The 16,896-nt window shown below is 57.6% G+C and overlaps 6 protein-coding genes across 6 annotated transcripts; 1 reads left to right on the top strand and 5 right to left on the bottom strand.

The window, feature by feature from the left end:
• Window positions 1-2,309: 2,309 nt before the first annotated feature.
• On the bottom strand, window positions 2,310-2,666 carry DCS_02073 (uncharacterized protein; the record flags this gene model as incomplete). Its single annotated transcript, XM_040799402.1, has 1 exon — window positions 2,310-2,666. The coding sequence occupies one exon, from the start codon at window positions 2,664-2,666 to the stop codon at window positions 2,310-2,312; it is 357 nt and encodes a 118-aa protein (XP_040660285.1).
• A 971-nt stretch (window positions 2,667-3,637) lies between these two features.
• DCS_02072 (uncharacterized protein) lies at window positions 3,638-4,651 on the bottom strand (the record flags this gene model as incomplete). Its single annotated transcript, XM_040799401.1, has 1 exon — window positions 3,638-4,651. The coding sequence occupies one exon, from the start codon at window positions 4,649-4,651 to the stop codon at window positions 3,638-3,640; it is 1,014 nt and encodes a 337-aa protein (XP_040660284.1).
• A 3,329-nt stretch (window positions 4,652-7,980) lies between these two features.
• DCS_02071 (thioredoxin) lies at window positions 7,981-8,787 on the bottom strand (the record flags this gene model as incomplete). The annotated part of the gene is made up of 3 exons (XM_040799400.1): window positions 7,981-8,127; window positions 8,198-8,631; window positions 8,709-8,787. 3 exons carry the CDS (start codon window positions 8,785-8,787, stop codon window positions 7,981-7,983), a joined length of 660 nt encoding a protein of 219 aa, XP_040660283.1.
• A 780-nt stretch (window positions 8,788-9,567) lies between these two features.
• On the top strand, window positions 9,568-10,590 carry DCS_02070 (uncharacterized protein; the record flags this gene model as incomplete). Its single annotated transcript, XM_040799399.1, has 2 exons — window positions 9,568-9,638; window positions 9,714-10,590. 2 exons carry the CDS (start codon window positions 9,568-9,570, stop codon window positions 10,588-10,590), a joined length of 948 nt encoding a protein of 315 aa, XP_040660282.1.
• A 338-nt stretch (window positions 10,591-10,928) lies between these two features.
• On the bottom strand, window positions 10,929-12,706 carry DCS_02069 (lipoic acid synthetase; the record flags this gene model as incomplete). The annotated part of the gene is made up of 3 exons (XM_040799398.1): window positions 10,929-11,230; window positions 11,289-12,420; window positions 12,659-12,706. 3 exons carry the CDS (start codon window positions 12,704-12,706, stop codon window positions 10,929-10,931), a joined length of 1,482 nt encoding a protein of 493 aa, XP_040660281.1.
• Window positions 12,707-14,131: 1,425 nt separating this feature from the next.
• DCS_02068 (uncharacterized protein) lies at window positions 14,132-15,847 on the bottom strand (the record flags this gene model as incomplete). Its single annotated transcript, XM_040799397.1, has 3 exons — window positions 14,132-14,228; window positions 14,777-15,250; window positions 15,495-15,847. 3 exons carry the CDS (start codon window positions 15,845-15,847, stop codon window positions 14,132-14,134), a joined length of 924 nt encoding a protein of 307 aa, XP_040660280.1.
• Window positions 15,848-16,896: the final 1,049 nt, after the last annotated feature.

The raw sequence follows: 16,896 nt of genomic DNA, 5'->3' as shown, positions 1-16,896 counted from the left end.
GCATGGAGGCGGGGAGCACTGTAGCATGGAGGAGGAGCGTACGAGTTACCAGTGCAGCTGCAAGTAAGTACATGCATGTACTGTACGGCTTGAGGCTTGTGACAGCCAATTCCCCATGGCCTTGCGGAGCATAAATACTTACGTAATGGCGACTGAGCCTTCCGTGTAATTTAGCCGTCATTGGGTCTATTTCTGTCACACTAAACGGAGTAATCAGTACAGAGTAATACAGGGCAGGGTGCTTTCATCATGGTTCTTACAACTAAAGTGCTCACATCCTTGACCTGCATCGTCGTACTTGCTGTATTAAAGTGCTCACGATCACATTCGTCCCAAGTTCAGCGCTGCCATGGTAATAATAATCATCACATCGGCATTCGCATAGGCAAGTACGGAGTACAGTAGGATTCACTCCGCACTTGAGCGCTCATATTCTACTTCCCTTGGTCATACCAGGCGCACGCAATTTCGGTAGTCGAGCACATCGGCATACTGCAGTTACTGCGAGGACCTACAAGTACTCGCTGCACTTGCACGTACCTACCTACTAGGTACTTGCTAGTATTACTTGCTTGCTTGTACTACAGTACTCGCTCCAGCGCAGCCCTCTGTTCCGCCACGGATTCTCCGTCACGTGCTGCATGCAACTGAACGGAGCACTGTACTTAGTTGTACAAGTAATTTCAGCTATACTATGAATGAATACGTACTGTACGAGTAGTTGTACGAGTAATACTGCACGCACGCACAACTACAAGTAATACAACTGCTATAAGTGCTGCGTGTACTGACAAGTACATCTACTTGCAAGTAGGGACGGAGGACGGAGCGCTGTACTTATGGATACTTGCTGGTACGTATGACAAGCAGGTTATCCGTCCATTGGGTCCCGGCTGGGCTGGTTGCGATGGGAGCCGTGGCACCACGAATGTGCCCTCGGCCAAATCGTTCCTGTCAACGATGAACCACTGGGCCTGGCAGATTTGTCGGTGCCGGTACGGAGGAATTGAGGCCTCGAGGTCCCCCGCAAGTGGATTCTCCTGCGGGGGCGGAATGCACCGACGTGCAAATTCCATCCCGGCAGTACATACTCCGTAAGTACAAGTACAGTAGTTTGTAAGTACAGCTTCGCAACGGCGAGCACACCTATAGTCGTACTGTTATGTGTTTGCTCAACCAGGTACCACCGAGTACCAGCCTAAGCTGCATGTACAGTACTTGATTAAGCACATGCAAGTACTTGCATGTTTGCGTCCAAGGAACGAGCGGTGCAAGCAAGTACACCTACGGCCACTTACAACTTAGTACCTAGTACTTGTTGGGACTTGCTGCAGGTCTTGTGCATGTACGGAGTAATAGTTGTCCTGTACTTGAGTACTTGCGCATGCTGTACTTGCAGCACATGTACATGTACATGACTCCATGCAATAAGTGGATGTCTCTCTCCATTTTGCTCCATGTCCCTTGTACAGTATTAATCTCCGTACTTTGAAGTACATGTGCAAGTAGTACTTGCAGCCACTTACTTACCTAACGTATGCAGCGATGCTACTGCGGAGGCTCGCACAGATCTGGCCTTTGACACGATTCTCCGGATCGTGTCCTCTGGTCCACCATGTTTCTTGCAAGTACTGTACAGCTGCAGCAAGTATCTGCTCGTTCACCAACGGCAAGCATCGCAGGCATCGTGTCTACACCTACTTGCATCCGCATCTTTTGTACCACCGTGCCTACTGCTGATGCTTGCCTGTTGGCGAACTCTGCATGTACATTCATGTACTGAATAATAATACATGTGCGTCCGCTTGTGTGTGCTTGCACGTGCCAGCGAGTACAACTACGGTACGTGCAATATTAGTAGTGTCTTGGTATTGCAAGTATTAATATTGTACTTATTAGCCCTGTATTAATATGGCTCCATAATAATACGGAGTACTGCTTGCACGATTGAGTACTACTTCACGCGAACCTCTTCCACCTCCTACGACTACAGTACGTGCAACTACAGTACAAGGCTCCATTCTGTACGAGCACAAGCACGTACGACCCGGCCGTCCACGAGCACATGTACCGGCACCTGTTCGTCCTTGTGGGAAGCGGCCATTCTCTGGACCCCCGTGTTCCTGGGACGGTGCGTGGGCTCATAGTAATACATTATGCAATAAGAGCTGGTAGTCGTGCATATGCAGAGCAATGTACTGCACACAGCACGAGCATGTATCCGAATCGGCATCAGTAGAGCCGGGCCTGTGGATTCTGCCCTCCGTACTCGGCCCCCATACTCGGCCCTCCGTGGACCTTTGCCATATTCAGGGCATGCTATGACAGGATGGCCTGGCATCGGACCGACGGGTCGGCCAAAGGCGCTCATCGGGGGCCTTGACAACTGGCCACCACGAGGACCGGTTGACGTATGGGCGTCGATGGCTCGAAACCGGCCGAGGCCGCCTCCCATGCGCGCCGCTGGGTCCCAAGAAGGTCGGGCTCGAGGAAATGCCGTGCGAGATGGAGAGATCTTGAACCCGATCGTCGGCTTGTCGCGGAAGCGTGAAATCCATCTTGGGAAGCTGCGCCGGCAGCCCGTCCATCCTCTTCTTCCCTCCCGACCCATCCACAGGAGGAGGTGGTTCCGGCGGCAGTTGCGCCTTGGATCGCGCGCCAGTCATCTCCTTCCTCTCAGCAAACGCCGGGGTCACCCTGTGGCGTGACCCGTCCCCTTGGCCAAAGGAAGGAAGGCCCTCTGCCGCAAGTACATGTACCGTGCATATACTTGCACTGTGCTCGCGTGCACGCTGCTCTCCGCAAGTACAAGTACGGTACTCCGTACTTACATGAACCTACCTACCTGCTCGTGCCTAGCTTCTCGTACCAACCTTCTCGCGCCTACCTTGTCGCGCCTGTCTGTCGTGCCTACCTGTTCGTATCTTGCACCTCGGACTAAGTACTCGCACTGCTCGCACTGCTCGCACTGTAGTGGCACGCCATGCTCGTCCTCGTGCTCTCCCTCGTCCCTCTACGTTTCCTCGCACTCTCCCTCGTTCCTTGACGTTTCCTCGCACTCGTGCGGTACGCGTCTTCGCCCTCCTTCGTGCCTCGCATGGCAAGATCCGAATCCGACCGTCACAAGGCACCGAGTCCTTGCACGGAATGCCATGCCAAGTCGCCTCCCCCCTCCTCCGAACCGTCCACTTTGGCGTTGCACGTCGACGTGATATCCTAGCCGAACTCCGCCTTGGTGCCAAATGGTGTGACTGGGCCTGGGTTGCCTGCCGCTCCAACCCCCCCTCTCCGGATTGGACCTGCGCCCAGGGAGCCCCTTAGCCGCTAACGTCCGACGTCGAGGTCGCATAGACGCCGCTGCTAATCCTTCCGTGAAACCGTGTGAACCGTCTCTCGTGGAAGTTTTCCTCTTCGTTGCTCAAACGGCTCGTCGCACTCATACCGTCCGCTCGACGACTGTGAGCGCCGAGGATGCGGCCGTGGCCATGTTGGATGATGCAGCTCCTCCGCTGGCCCATGCGACTCTGTCAACGCTGCCACCGCTGCGCACGGTAAGATTGCCCAGACGATGCTCCAACAGGCCACGATAGCGGCGAGGTGGGAACCCCCCCCCCCCCCCCCTTCCCCTTGACCGAATCTAACTGAACTTTTGAAATCGGACGAGGCGTCTGATGGCAGCCGTGGCTTCTTGGCCCCGAGACGGCCCGCGTTCGCCATGCTCGTGTCCACCCTGTCGTTCGATCATCGGTCTCAACGGTGACCGCTCTGGGATAGGGGGGCACCGCTCCTCAGATGTACCCTTTGTCCATGCGTGCCCTGCCCTCATGGCCTGCCGTGATCCGGCCGCTCGCTCCATCTGCCTCGTGGCGGGATACTGATTCGACTCTGGCTCCGTCGAGGAAGAACCGGGTGGATGATGATGATCCGCCACCACGACTACGTAGGAGAAGGTTGACGGATAATTCACCATCTGAGGCTGCCGTCTCTGAGGCGGCCGTCGAGCAGAGCTTCCTTGAAGCCCTGCCGGTGATCGTCCTCGGTCTTTTCTAGCACCATTCCTTCTCCTCGGCCTCGGAATCCATCCCCTTCCTCGGCCTGACGGTGACACCGACTTTTCTGAAATTCGGTGGCCGAGTGTGGCCCACCCGGCCGGTCGCGTGTCAGCGTACGCTATGGACACAAGCTCCACGTCGACTTGCTTCTGCGGCTGTCGTCCAGCCATGGCGAAACGATTCCTCGACCCCTCGCAGCTCGCAAACTTGGTCTCTGGGCTCGGCACAGGTCGTGTCAAAACGCCTCGGTCGGGAACTCGAGTGTTCCGCCCTTGAGTGTGCTGCTTTCTGCCCCCGCACTCGAGTGCTTGGACTTTTGTCCTGTGGATGTAGATGTGCCTCTTCAGGTTGGACATGCCTGATCTGGCTACCTGAGTGGCCCGACTCTTCAGCCCCAGGTAGATACCTGCATCGCTAGCGCTGCTGACTTGGGCAACGAGGCAGTGGAAACACTTCTCGCCCGGTATGGGGACTCGTCGGTGATCGGCACAGAGCGTCGCCCTTTGGCTTGCCTCATCGCAGCAGACGGCCACCTGCCAAGAGGACCTGCCACACTTGGCACATTGGAGCCATCCGAGGGCGCATTTGCACTTGCACATGCTATGCCCTCGGGGCTTTGTTCGATTCCCATCCATCTTCGTTTGGCGCATGGAAAAGTGGATGTGCGAAGCCGGGAGCAAGTTTACTATTGCATCTAGGTCGTTTCTCGTACATGGTGGCATCGATGAAGTGCTCTACCGCCCATGAGAGGTCAGTCTCTGGTTCTGTGGCCTTTTGCGTGGCCAGAAGTGACCAAAATGCGAACAGGGCGCGGTTTTATACGGCAAAGCTGTCGTAGGGTGAGTGAAAGAATTTCCTCTTCTGGTCGTGCACTTCTTGGCTCACGCTCATCGGCAGTGTGACTCGTGTCGGCAGTTTCATACAACAAACCTGCCCTGCAGCGGGTGGAAGAATTTTATTCTCTTGGTCAAGCACATCTTGGCTCATGCTCTTCGGCCGTGTGGCCAGCTTGTAGGGATCGTGCGAGGGGCAGTGATTGATATTTCATGGATACTGAGCCTTGCATGTGCCCGCTGATGTCATTTTTTGCCGTCTATATCGACACAGTTGGGGATGGCGGCATCGAAGTCTGGTTGATGAGTGACGGACGATTTGGAAGGGCGCGAGGACGATAATTCACACGAAGATTCATCGGCATGGTTCTGCGTGGGCACAAGAATCTCTGCGGATGAACGAGCTGTTCATTGTGGACTTGACCGGCAAGAACTAGCGACCGCAGGGCAGGCTGGTGTGCATCAATGCACCGATGGCGAAGCTGAGCAGGACAAGTGATTGAAGGAAAGAAATATTCAGCAAACGGGGCTTGGTTGTGAGTCACCAATCGTCTCGTCTCCTTCCAGTGAGCAGTTGAGGTTCTCACCAGCCGTGAGCCTTTGCTTCAACCAGCCGTGTTGAGCAATCTATCGGCAGCATCGGGGACTGTCAACGAAATGGCATTGGAAAGAGAGGGGGCTATACGCCAGCCACGACAAGAAGTGTTCCAGAGGGTTGCCACGAAGTCTGATATTCCTCTCATGCTGCGAGGCCTGTCGAAAGAAACGTCAACGTCGGAATCCGCTACTCGGAGTGGAATGAAAGCAGTGCCTGTCTGTCATCTGCATTGTCTCTGAGTTTGTCACTCCGATGAGTATATGCACCAACCACGAGGTGCAAACAGCCATTCGGCGGCCTTGCCATCTCCATGATACGACAACGACTGTGCTTGCTTCACTCTCTCCTTCGATGCCGCGAGCATTCTCTGCCACCGCTCGTCTGTCATTTTGCTTGTATATTGCGCTTCACACTCGTGCAGCATTTCGAAGTCCTGGATGCAATAGACCAGCAAAGGCTCGAACAACGGTCGTTCGTTGAAGGACCCCCTTGGCTGGTGCAAAGAGTCAAAGACCGTCATCCCTCGCACGCCGCCACCTGGACCGTTCAGGTTCAGAAAGGGGCATGCCTCGCTCTATGCACATCCGCAGCCCGAACGCGCGCAGCCGGCTGAGGCTCCTGGTTGCCAGCTCCATAAGTTGCAGTCCCTGGATGCCCTCTGGGGCAACTCTGAAATGGGCGAGAAGTGCGTCATAGGCGTCTCGTGCGTCGAAAAATACCTTTGGGATTCTTCCGATTCCATCAGGCTCCGGAGGGTCCGACCACGGCGAGTCCCGGCCGTGACAGTGGTCGTTTCACCGAGAGCCAGGACGTCGATGAAGTAGCGTTGCTTCCATCGCAGAACCTGCACTCGCAGAACCTGCACCTGAGTGATGGAGTTGAGACCGTTTCGGCAAACGTTGGCTCCTTCAGCGTCGACGTATATCGATGGCAGTGCAGTGGGGGGGGGGGGGCTTACCTTCGTCAACGAGGGCTCAGATGGCCGCGACGGTGTCGAGAATTGTTACCTCTGGCACGTCGTCGAGGTAAACTTTCTTGGCAACTTTTCCATCTGCGGGAGCGTATTCCGTTCTTCGTTGCTCTCGCTCTCTAATCTCGTATAGCTCAGGCCTATCGCGCCATCAATGTCGTCGATGTCGGCCGAAGGTGCCATGGTCGAGGATACGGTGCGACAAACGTTCCTGTCCGTGGGAAAGAGGGAGAAACTTGGACGGCCAAGGTCGCTGCGATAGTTCATTCCCGACATATTGTTCTTGGAAGGCACAGTCATTATGCGCAATTTCGAATGAAAGTCCATGATGGTCAGTGAAAATCTCTGGCCATGAATAAGACAAGCATGGCTTGATCTTGTAACAAACTCGCACATGGTGCGAACCGTCTGCATTGTTTACAGTATACTGTGCTCGATTCCCACAGCTGTTGTGCATGGTTTAATTGTTGTAAAGGTTGGCTCAACATAGACGGCCGTCGCAGGATCAGGCCTCGGGATATTCTCAATCAAGGTAATCCAATCACCAAATACCAAAAGTTTTCCTATAAAAGAAGTGGTGACACGTCTGAATCCAAGCATGTTCTGCCATGTTGTGCATGTAATAACTGTTTTGATCGCCAACATATGTATCACAAGCTCACTCGCTGCCGGCCCCGCGCCTGCGGTCACCTTGGTGCCGTTCAAAGAGCAGTCGAGTACGATCCAATTCTACTCAGTCGCACACTCTATGTTATTCACCATTCACAGCTACCCATTATATCGATCTACGCCGTATACTTGTATTGGCTTTGGTTGTACCGTTCCACTGCGAGTGGTAACGCAGAGTTCAAGGTAGTATGGCCTACCCTATACCTTCAGCATCTGTCTCTGATTGTTACGAAACAAGTGGTTCATGAACTTAAGTCCGTATTGAGAGTATTTCTTCTCTTTCAGTTCCCTATTCCTCACTGAGGGTTTTATGCCCGTAAATGGCTGAGGGCTTTGTTGACACGGAAAAATCGAGCGTTGTTCTGCTCATGGCGACCAGATCTCCATCCAAGGCCCCCCAAACACAGTATTTTGTGCAGCGAAATGAAGACCCATGTATATCCCATGAATTGAAAGATTAAACGGCGGATTTATTATCGCAAGTCTTTCTTCTAGCCGTTCCTTGACATTAGGATCGCTTGTCGGTTCAATCGTCAGACAAGACCAGACACGAATCAAGGCCGGTTGGTGTCTCGGTATCGGCATGGCATGATGCTGACAAGGCTGGAGCTTTCCGAGATAACATAGACTATAGACCGTTCCTTGAGGCAGGCTGGTGTTCTTCTTTTTTGCATCCTTTGCAGTCATTCACTATGTTTCGGGAGGTGGCGGCGAGCGAGGGTGGCGGTACGACAAAACCGACGAAACCATGTGTCGTGTCATCAAAGTGAGAATCAAAATCATACAAAAAAAGATGACGATATCCCAGACGCCTGTTGGTAGTATCTCTCCAAACGCCTGCCGGTGCAATCAACCTCATCACTTTGCGGCCAAGTCTGCCAGTGTCTTGACGGCAGACTTCGGTATCGTCACTCGGTTCGAGTTTCCAGCCGAAGGTTTCTTGCTGGTGGACACGACCTTGTTGACGTTAAAGTACGAGTCCTCCGCCGCCTTCCGGCCATCCGTCTATGAGGTACCGGGGTCAGCACGAATTGTTCGTCCAGGGTAACGGAGTCACGTGGGGGTGGCGACGCACGGAGAAGAGAGACACGAGATACAGGCCGACGAAATTGATGAGCATGTTGAGGAGGCTCGTGAAGCTCATCCACTCGAAGCCGGCGCCGGCCTTGGCCTTCCTCGCCGAAGGGGCCTTGCCGTCGCCGAGGGTCCGGCCGGCCGACTTGAAGCCTTCGGCCGACCCGCCCCCGGCGGCACCGGCGAGCTTCACGGCCTTGGAGACGGCCTCGCTCAGGGCCGAGGGGTTTGCGCCCTTGATGGTGTCGACGCAGTTGCCCTTGTGGAAGATCTTGAAGGTGGGCATGGCCGAGACGGCGTTGGTCTGGGCGACGGCCGACTGGGTATCGACGTTGACCTTGGCAAAAGCCACCTTCTTGGGAGACGAGTGGTCCTTGGCGAGCTTTTCGAAGTGAGGGGCGATCATCTTGCAGGGGCCGCACCAGTCGGCGTAGACTGCGGTTGGACGTGACGTTAGCGGGACAGCTGCGAGCTGGCATCCACAGCCACGGCATGGCGGGGGGGGGGCCTACAATCCGCGACGACGACGCTGTTTCCAGCGAGCAGCGACTGCCACTCGCCCGTGGAGCCGATGTTGACGGGCCCGCTCATGGTGCTCGATGGACGCAGATGGTGGGTAGGTCTTGGTGATGGCGACGTTGGCGGTTGGCGGTCGGTGGTGATGAGGGAGATGGAAGTTGACAGCTTGACGACATTATTCAGCCAGCAAGGTTCCGTGCCGTAGGCGTACAGTATTCGTACGTGGAAATACGGTACGCCTTTATCAGGGATCAAGTACCTTTCCCACGTTGGCCATGGGGAAAGTGACTTGGGCTGGGATATAAACTTTTGCCCCTCACTGTACAGAGTCACAGGCTAAGTACAGAGTAGTTGTTGTACTTCAGTCGTCTTGGGAAGCTGACCAACCATGCGGCGAGCGTGAGCCGGAATAGGCAGGCGGTGGTGGATCGACGAGTGGCCGTTGTGCTAACAGAGAAGACATCAGCCGTAACGGTAGCTGGCCGTGTCCCCTCAGCGGGGCTGTTGACCAATGGTACGGCGCGTTACCCGGTCATGTACATATGGTAGGCCGTATCGGAGTGTGCGGCCCAACTTTTCTGCGATAAGCGCTCTCAGCGAACTCTAAAACACCACCATCAACATCACCACCACCAAGTCAGGCAGTCAACGGAATTCAATTGCATTCGCCGGAAAGATGGCGTACCCCGAGCGCCACAACAAGGTCTGCCATTTCCACTGCTGCCACCACCCTCCCCCACACCCGATGGACAACAACCGTGGTGGGATGCGTCGCTGACCCGCGGCCTGCAGAAACGCAAACTGGGCCATGGCGGCCAGCAAGAGCAGGCCAGGACGTTCAAGCCGTCGGCCATGTTCACGCCCGTCAACGGCGGCCGCGACTGGACGGTATCCGTTGCCATCCCCAGCAGCATCATCACCAAGTAAGCCAGACTCGGCGGCACGCTCGCGCCGGGAAAGCCCTCCGCTCTCGCCGCCGCTCTCGCTAACGACGCCAGCCTCGCGACGGCCGACCAGCGCATGACGGCCCCCGGTCGCATCGCCCGTGCCCTCGCCGTCTTCTCCGTCGACGAAGTCGTCGTCTTCGACGACTCGCCCGCCTCGTCGCGACCGCGCCAGACCGACCCGGCCTCGTACACGGGCGACACGGACCCGTGTCACTTCATGGCGCACATCCTCTCCTTCCTCGAGGCGCCGCCCTTCATGCGCAAGGCCCTCTTCCCCCTCCATCCCAACCTCCGGCTCACGGCGCTGCTGCCGAGCCTCGACATGCCGCATCACCCGAACCCCAAGGAGTGGATCCCCTACCGCGAGGGCGTCACCGTCGCCGGCAAGACGAGCTCCGGCAAGGGCACGCTCGTCGAGGTCGGCATGGAGGAGCCGGCCGAGATCGAGGAGAGCATCCCGGCCAAGACGCGGCTCACGCTCCTCTTCCACGAGGACCAGTCCAAGTACCCCGAGTGCGTCGACCCGGCGGCGCCCCGCGAGCGAGGCGGCTACTACTGGGGGTACTCGGTCCGCAAGGCCGGCTCCCTCTCCTCCGTCTTCACCGAATCCCCCTACGAGGGCGGCTACGACATGAGCATCGGCACCTCGGAGCGCGGCCTGCCCGTGTCCAAGGCCTTTCCGGCGTCGGCACCGAAGCCGCTCGGCTTCAAGCACCTGCTGATAGTCTTTGGCGGGCCTCGCGGCCTCGAGTTCGCCGCCATGAACGACGCCGAGCTCGGCGGCATGGAGGTGCAGGGACCGAGGACGAAGGAGCTGTTTGATCATTGGGTCAACGTGCTGCCGCACCAGGGCAGCCGGACGATCCGGACGGAGGAGGCGCTGTTCATCGGCCTGACCGCGCTGCGAGGGCTATGGGACACGAGTTGAGTGAGTCGCGGGTTAGCATAGCATGAACGATACCCCCCTTGACGCTCGACCCTCCCAACCCGGCCCGCGATGGGACTGGGCTCGTCTTCTGCGCTCCCACACGTCTACACGCCGCCTTTTCTGCCTCTTCCGGTACATGTGCATTCGAAGAAAACGGCCCGACGCCGTGCCCCCCTGCCTCCGAATCTCATGATTGCGCAGGCGCTCACAACGACGCGGAGCTATGGTTGCATGGCCTGCTGCCAAGCGGTTGAACCCCCAACGCCATCCCATGCGACCCGATCGAACGATCAAACAAAAAAGTGTAGGCGAGCCGAGGACCCGATGGCGTCGCTTTTTCATATCGTCGATGGAGCATCGGAGCCCAAGGCAGCTGCTGGGCCGAGACTCTCGCGGCCTGCCGTCGTGTCCTTTCCGCCGGCTCTCTTCCGCAGCACGTTCTCGATGAAGGCCTCGCCGGCCTTGTACGATGACCGGACGAGAGGGCCGCTGGCGCAGTAGAGGAAGCCCATGTCGAGGGCGCGCGTCCGCCAGGCGTCGAACTCGTCGGGCGTGACGTACTTTTCGACCTTGAGGTGGCGCTTGGTCGGGCGCATGTACTGGCCAAAGGTGACGACGTCGACGTTGGCCCGTCGCAGCTCTGCACGGTTCTCGTTAGATCGGAGACGGCCACGGTGACGGCGGGGCGGGATACGTACCCCTCAGGGCATCCATGACCTCGTGCTCCTGCTCGCCGAGGCCCAGCATGATGCTCGTCTTGGTGATGATGCCCTCCTTGCCCCTCACGTCCTTGACGTGGCGCAGGACATCGAGGCTCTGGCGGAAGGTGGCCCGGCGATCGCGCACGTACGGCGTCAGGGCCTCGACCGTCTCGACGTTGTGGGCGTACACGTCGAGGCCGCTCTCAGCGACGACCTTGACCATGTCCAGGTCGCCCCGGAAGTCGCCGGTGAGGGCCTCGACGAGCAACGACGGCTTCTTGTGCTTGATCTTGCGGATCGTCTCGGCAAAGTGGCGGGCGCCGCCGTCGACGAGGTCGTCGCGGTCGACGCTCGTCAGGACAACGTAGCCGAGACCCCATCGCGCCAAGGCCTCGGCCGTGTGCTCGGGCTCGTGCGGGTCGAGGGGGGCGGGCGCCCGGTTCGTCTTGACGCTGCAGAAGCGGCACCCTCTGGTGCAGGTGTCGCCCATGAGCATGATGGTGGCCGTCGCCGCGCTCTTGTCGGAGCCGCCCCAGCACTCGGATATGTTGGGGCATCGGGCCTCCTCGCAGACGGTGTGCAGGCCGAGGCCGCGCAGGTCGTGCTTGATCTTCTTGTAGTTGTCGTTGCCCGCGGGAATCGACGTCTTGAGCCACTCGGGCAGCCGCGTGATGGTCCTCTTCCTACCCGCCGGGCCGACCTCGGCGGTGCGTAGGGTGTAGGCGTCGACGGGCGAGAGGGGTTGATCGGGGGACGAGGTGGCGACGAAGTCGGAAAAGGAGGCGACCGTCTTGTCCTTGAAATAGGTCCTGCGCTCCGGCTTCGAGGCCGGGGGGGCTGCACCGTCGGCGTTGGGCACCGTGGCGAAGCATCGCAGGGCCCTCGAAGCGGTGCCGCCGAGGGCCCGACGGACGGGCTGCAGCGAGGAAGCCATGGATGCCACGACCGAGGAGATGATCAATCGGCCACGGCGAGCTCGGCCTGATGATGGGCGGGAGGGGAGAGAGGCGACTCGGCGAGCGTGTTTGCCCTCTTTGCGTGGGCGACGTTGTGCGGTGGTGCAAAAGTCATTGATTGAGGCGGCAAAATCACGAGGACGACGAGCGCTAGCAGCCGCCCACCCAGCGTGCTACGGGTGCGTAATTACAATGACCCGAACGCGACCGGCTTAACGCGGAAGCAGGTACAGTCGCAAGACAAAAATGACGATTCAATTTTGGTTGCGCCACCACTACGAAGGGAATCGACACTTTTGTCACCCCACTACACAAGTACGGAGCCGGGCCACCCGCCGAACTTGGCCGAGCCGCTGGCCGGAGGCCCCCAGTGGAGTTGTATCATTGATTACCCTGTATTTGGAGTATTACTGCGGCAGCGGCAGCACAAGTGCTTGTAGAGTAGAGTACGGAGTACATTGGTGTACTGTGCACGAGTGCAACTACGGAGGTAAGTAGTACGGAGTAGAGTACGGTATTGCGGCACAAGTATAGTACCACGGCACAGTACAGCACTGCAGCACAAGGACAGCACTCTAGCAGAAGTACAGCGCTCTACAGTAGCACAAGTACAGCACTCTACAGTAGGACAAGGACAGTACTCCATCTAGCACAAGGACAGTACTCTAGCACAAGTACTGTACAGTACTCCCCCTAGTAATTAGTACCTAGCGGACAAGGACAGTACTCTGGCACAAGGACAGTACTCTGGCACAGGGACAGTACTCTGGCACAAGGACAGTGCTCTGGCACATGTACCGCGCTGGAGCAAAAGTACCTAGTACAGTACTGTAGCAAAGTACAGCACTGTGGCAAAAGTACCTTGCAAGGACGGTACGCAGAGTAATACTTACTCCGTACGGGTGCAGTGCTTAATGAATGTCTTTATCGCCGGTCAAGTAACTTGCCCATGGAAACTGGAAGAAAAGTGACTTTCGCCGGGTTAAATCCTTTCTGCCCTCCCACTGTACATGCCATGTCAACCTCCTGTCCAATGAGCATCGCCGCAATGGGAGACGGTCCTCGACACCACTGTCCGCCATACCATCGACCACACGTGCAAGCGAATACTTACTTTCTTCTACTGTGCGCTACGCAGCTGTTCATGTTGTACTCTATCTGGTCATATGGGATGCCGATGAGTGACCTCGAGCACCTTGCCATCGGTGTCTGTCGATTCTCTCCAGTTGCGGTGGCAGGGGCCAGGACGATGCAAACCTCGAGATTGAAACCAAAGGCAGATCCGGCATCGAATACGCTGTACGTGCACCATCTGCTTGCACCCACCGAGGGAGCGCTCGATATACGCACCATCGTTCAAGCGGCTCCCGTTCGTATCTCGCAAGTGGAAAATTCAGCATCGATATCGACGAGTGTGCCGCATCCAACCTTGCTCCTCTGCATCGTCAGCTTGGCTTGCTGGCAGGGTGTGGCGCACCACCCTCTTGTTCCTCAAAACGGCATAGCGGCAAGTGCCTGTGGTGAAAGGAGACGCCATCTCTACCTCTCTACGGCTAGAGCACAAGTACAGTAAGTAATGCTTGGGTGCACGCCTCCTTGCAAGTATGGAGCGGAGTAATACGGAGTGATTGTTCCGAAATTAGGAATTATTACTATTATTACTGTACGACTGCGCCTCTTGGGGCTTGCGCCGTAAGTTGACTTTGGGCCACTGGCGGGAGTCGTTTCAAAACAACGAAACAGCGCTGGTCACTTTCAAACACCATCCCCCCGCGTGATAGGTCAAGGATTCTACGGCAATCGTCATGTCGTGTATGGCCCCAAGTCTCGCCCTCGCAGGCGGAAGCATTCCTCGGCCGACGCCGCCGATGCGCACTGGTCGCGTCAGGGTGGCCCGCCGTGGTTGCTTCTCCCACTTCGCACCGCTCCCATGGCGAGTCTTAGCACGCGGTTGTTCGTCAGGATGAGCAAGAGGCACCAGCTGTGGAACGAATTGCGTTGAATTGCGATCAGAATACGATGGCTTCGGCCGTGGCCCCTATCCGGCTCGGCCCAAGTTGACGTGCATCGTTCGACTGATCTAAGCGAGGCATTCTCCCTTGACCGCGGGACCGTCGTCGACCACTCATCGAATGGACTCCGGCTCCGGTCAAGGGAAAATTGACCCCATATTCCGCTTCCCTCGCCGACAAAAAAACCGTCCGAGGCGTGGCGCGGCGTCCAGGACTCGCTCGCTCCTTCACAGGAGCGGGTGACCCGAATGGCCGAGCAACCCCGGACCTTCCCCCGTACATGGTCCGAAAGGGTATCACCGCCAGAATAGAATTATTACAAAAAAATCGTTCCTGATATGTCGAAAGAAAATAGACAAGGTTCCATCCTTGCTTCGTGCTCGAGCATCTCCGCCGTCGACGCCTAGACTCGCCCCAGCACGCAGGGGGTGCCCCGGGCGAAGACGTGCAAAAGTTGCGTCGAGAAGAAAGAAGAAAGGGCGAAGAGTGATGAATGTCCCAGCCGGCGAGCACGTACACTGCGCGCCGCCCAGACAGCTCCCGGAGGCTTGACATCGAGTGCGTCTCGACAGAGCCGGCGATGCGTGCCGCCTTGGACGTGTGGCCCGTGCCGTAGGTGTGAGCATCGGTGGCCGGATGCAACCACGTCCAAGAGCGGGCACGCATGGCTGGTCGTGAAGCGTCCGGACGGCGCGTCCAAGTGAGAAGAATCATGTGCAAGAGAAAAGAGGAGCGAGGTCCCGGCTCCCGGTGCAGCGCAGTCGACGCGCGCGAGGTGCCGTGCCCGCCGGTGGAAGGACCGAAGAGGCTCGCGTCCGCATGGCCGCGGCGATGGCGGCCCAAGGTGGGCTCGAGTTCGGCCGTCAAAGGTGACTTGTGGAGATGTAGATGGTCGATACGCTCATCCGCCGAGGCGAGCGTCGCTTTCGGCGGCGTCCAGGGCCGAAGCTGTCGCAACGGTAGATGAGCGTGGGCAAGTGAAAGGCTCGGTCTAGAGGAGTCGTCGAAGTTTCGTCATGATCGTCGATGTCTTGCCAGAAGAATAAGGGCGCGAGGCCGGAAGGAAGTAAAGTGGACAAAGGAAAGGGGGTGCCGCGCGGTGCGGCGTGGTGCAGTGTCGTGGTTGTGGTGCGAGCGTGCTCGCGTCGTCGTCGCGAGGGTGCCCGAGGCATCCTCTCTCTTCGCGCCCAGGTCTCGTCCCCTCCTGGCGCCGTGGCCCGGCGGCAAGGCCCTACATGACGGCGGCGACGGCGACGATGCCGGCGACGGCGGCGAGGGCCATCTTGCTCGCGTCGAGGGCGACGGCGGCGCTCGTGGGGCCCTTGGAGGGGACGGTGGACGGCGCGAGGATCGGGGACTCGGTCTTGAAGGAGTGGTACGCCGTCGAGCCGATGGTGCCTGTGGCGAAGCCGGCGGTCGTCGAGTTCAGCGAGGCCGTCACCGTATGGGCCCTGACGAGGGTGACGGTCTTGGTCATGATCATGGTCGAGGTTTGCATCGAGTACAAGGTGCTCGACGAGCTAGACGACGGGTCCTGGCCGAGGGCGAGAGCCGGCAGGGCGGCGAGGAAAAGGGCGGATAGATGCATTCTGCTGCTGTCTGCGTGCTTCAGGCTTGGGCTGGATGTGGTTGGATGCGGTTGGATGCGGTTGGATCGATGGCTAGCTAGCTGTTGGCTGGTGCGTAGGCGAGTTGACGTCGTGATTCGAGTTCAAGTGTCGTCGTGATCGAGGCAGGGAGAGGTAGATGAAAAGAGCGGCGATGGGTTCGGCTGTGATGAATGGAGATGTTGCTTGGCAAGAACCAGTCTTTTGTTTCGAGAGGGATCGTCCGAGGTTTTGTTCCTTCGGCAGCGGCGACGTCGACGGCGCAAGCTCGCTAGCGGGTGTGAAGGAGCGGCAGACGGAACGAGAGCGAGGGTCTCGTGGGAATAATTTGAAACGTCAGACGCACGAGCGGACTCTGCCAACGAAGTCCTGTTTGGTGCCAGAATAAGGAGAGGGGAGAGTTGTGTTACAGAGAAGAAGGAGGAGGAGGAGGTGCGAGACAAGAAGGAGGGCTGGCTGGGCAAGAAGGGCCGACGACGGCAAGCGCCCAGCCCAGGCTGCGGAATAATAGTGGCAGACAATAATACTTGGGCCGACGGGTGACAGGTACCACCAAGTACCCGTAAGCCCTCGTTGACTAGAAACAGGCGGACTGGGCAGGAGCTTGGTCGGTGCCCACCCCTAGTTCGCACTAGCCACTTTACATGTGCCCGGTACCTGCATGTGTACCGTGTACAAGTAAGCAGGCATGTACCTGTACTTTCAGTCACCCGCACGAGCAGGTGGGCGGGCAAGTCGCTGTACACGAGTGATACGTACCCTGCCGTCTCCCGAACAATGACTGCAGCGGCCAGGGGCTAGTCAATAACATCAGCGCACGCTAGGCAGCTTTGGGCTGAAGGTGGCACGCCCTTTTTTCTTACCCGTCCACTTTGTTCTCGAATCTACCAGGGTGTACAAGCATGGCGTGCTTCCGTACTCGGTACATGCAAGTACAGTAATTACATGTAATTAACATGCAGAGTACATGTACAGTACTTACTCCGTACTCCATACTCCGCACTCCGTACAGTATTGCTACCACTCCGTA

The sequence above is a fragment of the Drechmeria coniospora genome, chromosome 01 (assembly GCF_001625195.1).
Source record: "Drechmeria coniospora strain ARSEF 6962 chromosome 01, whole genome shotgun sequence".
Classification (NCBI taxonomy): domain Eukaryota; kingdom Fungi; phylum Ascomycota; class Sordariomycetes; order Hypocreales; family Ophiocordycipitaceae; genus Drechmeria; species Drechmeria coniospora.
The sequence above is the reverse complement of the archived record's forward strand: the minus strand, read 5'-3'. Positions and strand labels throughout refer to the sequence as shown.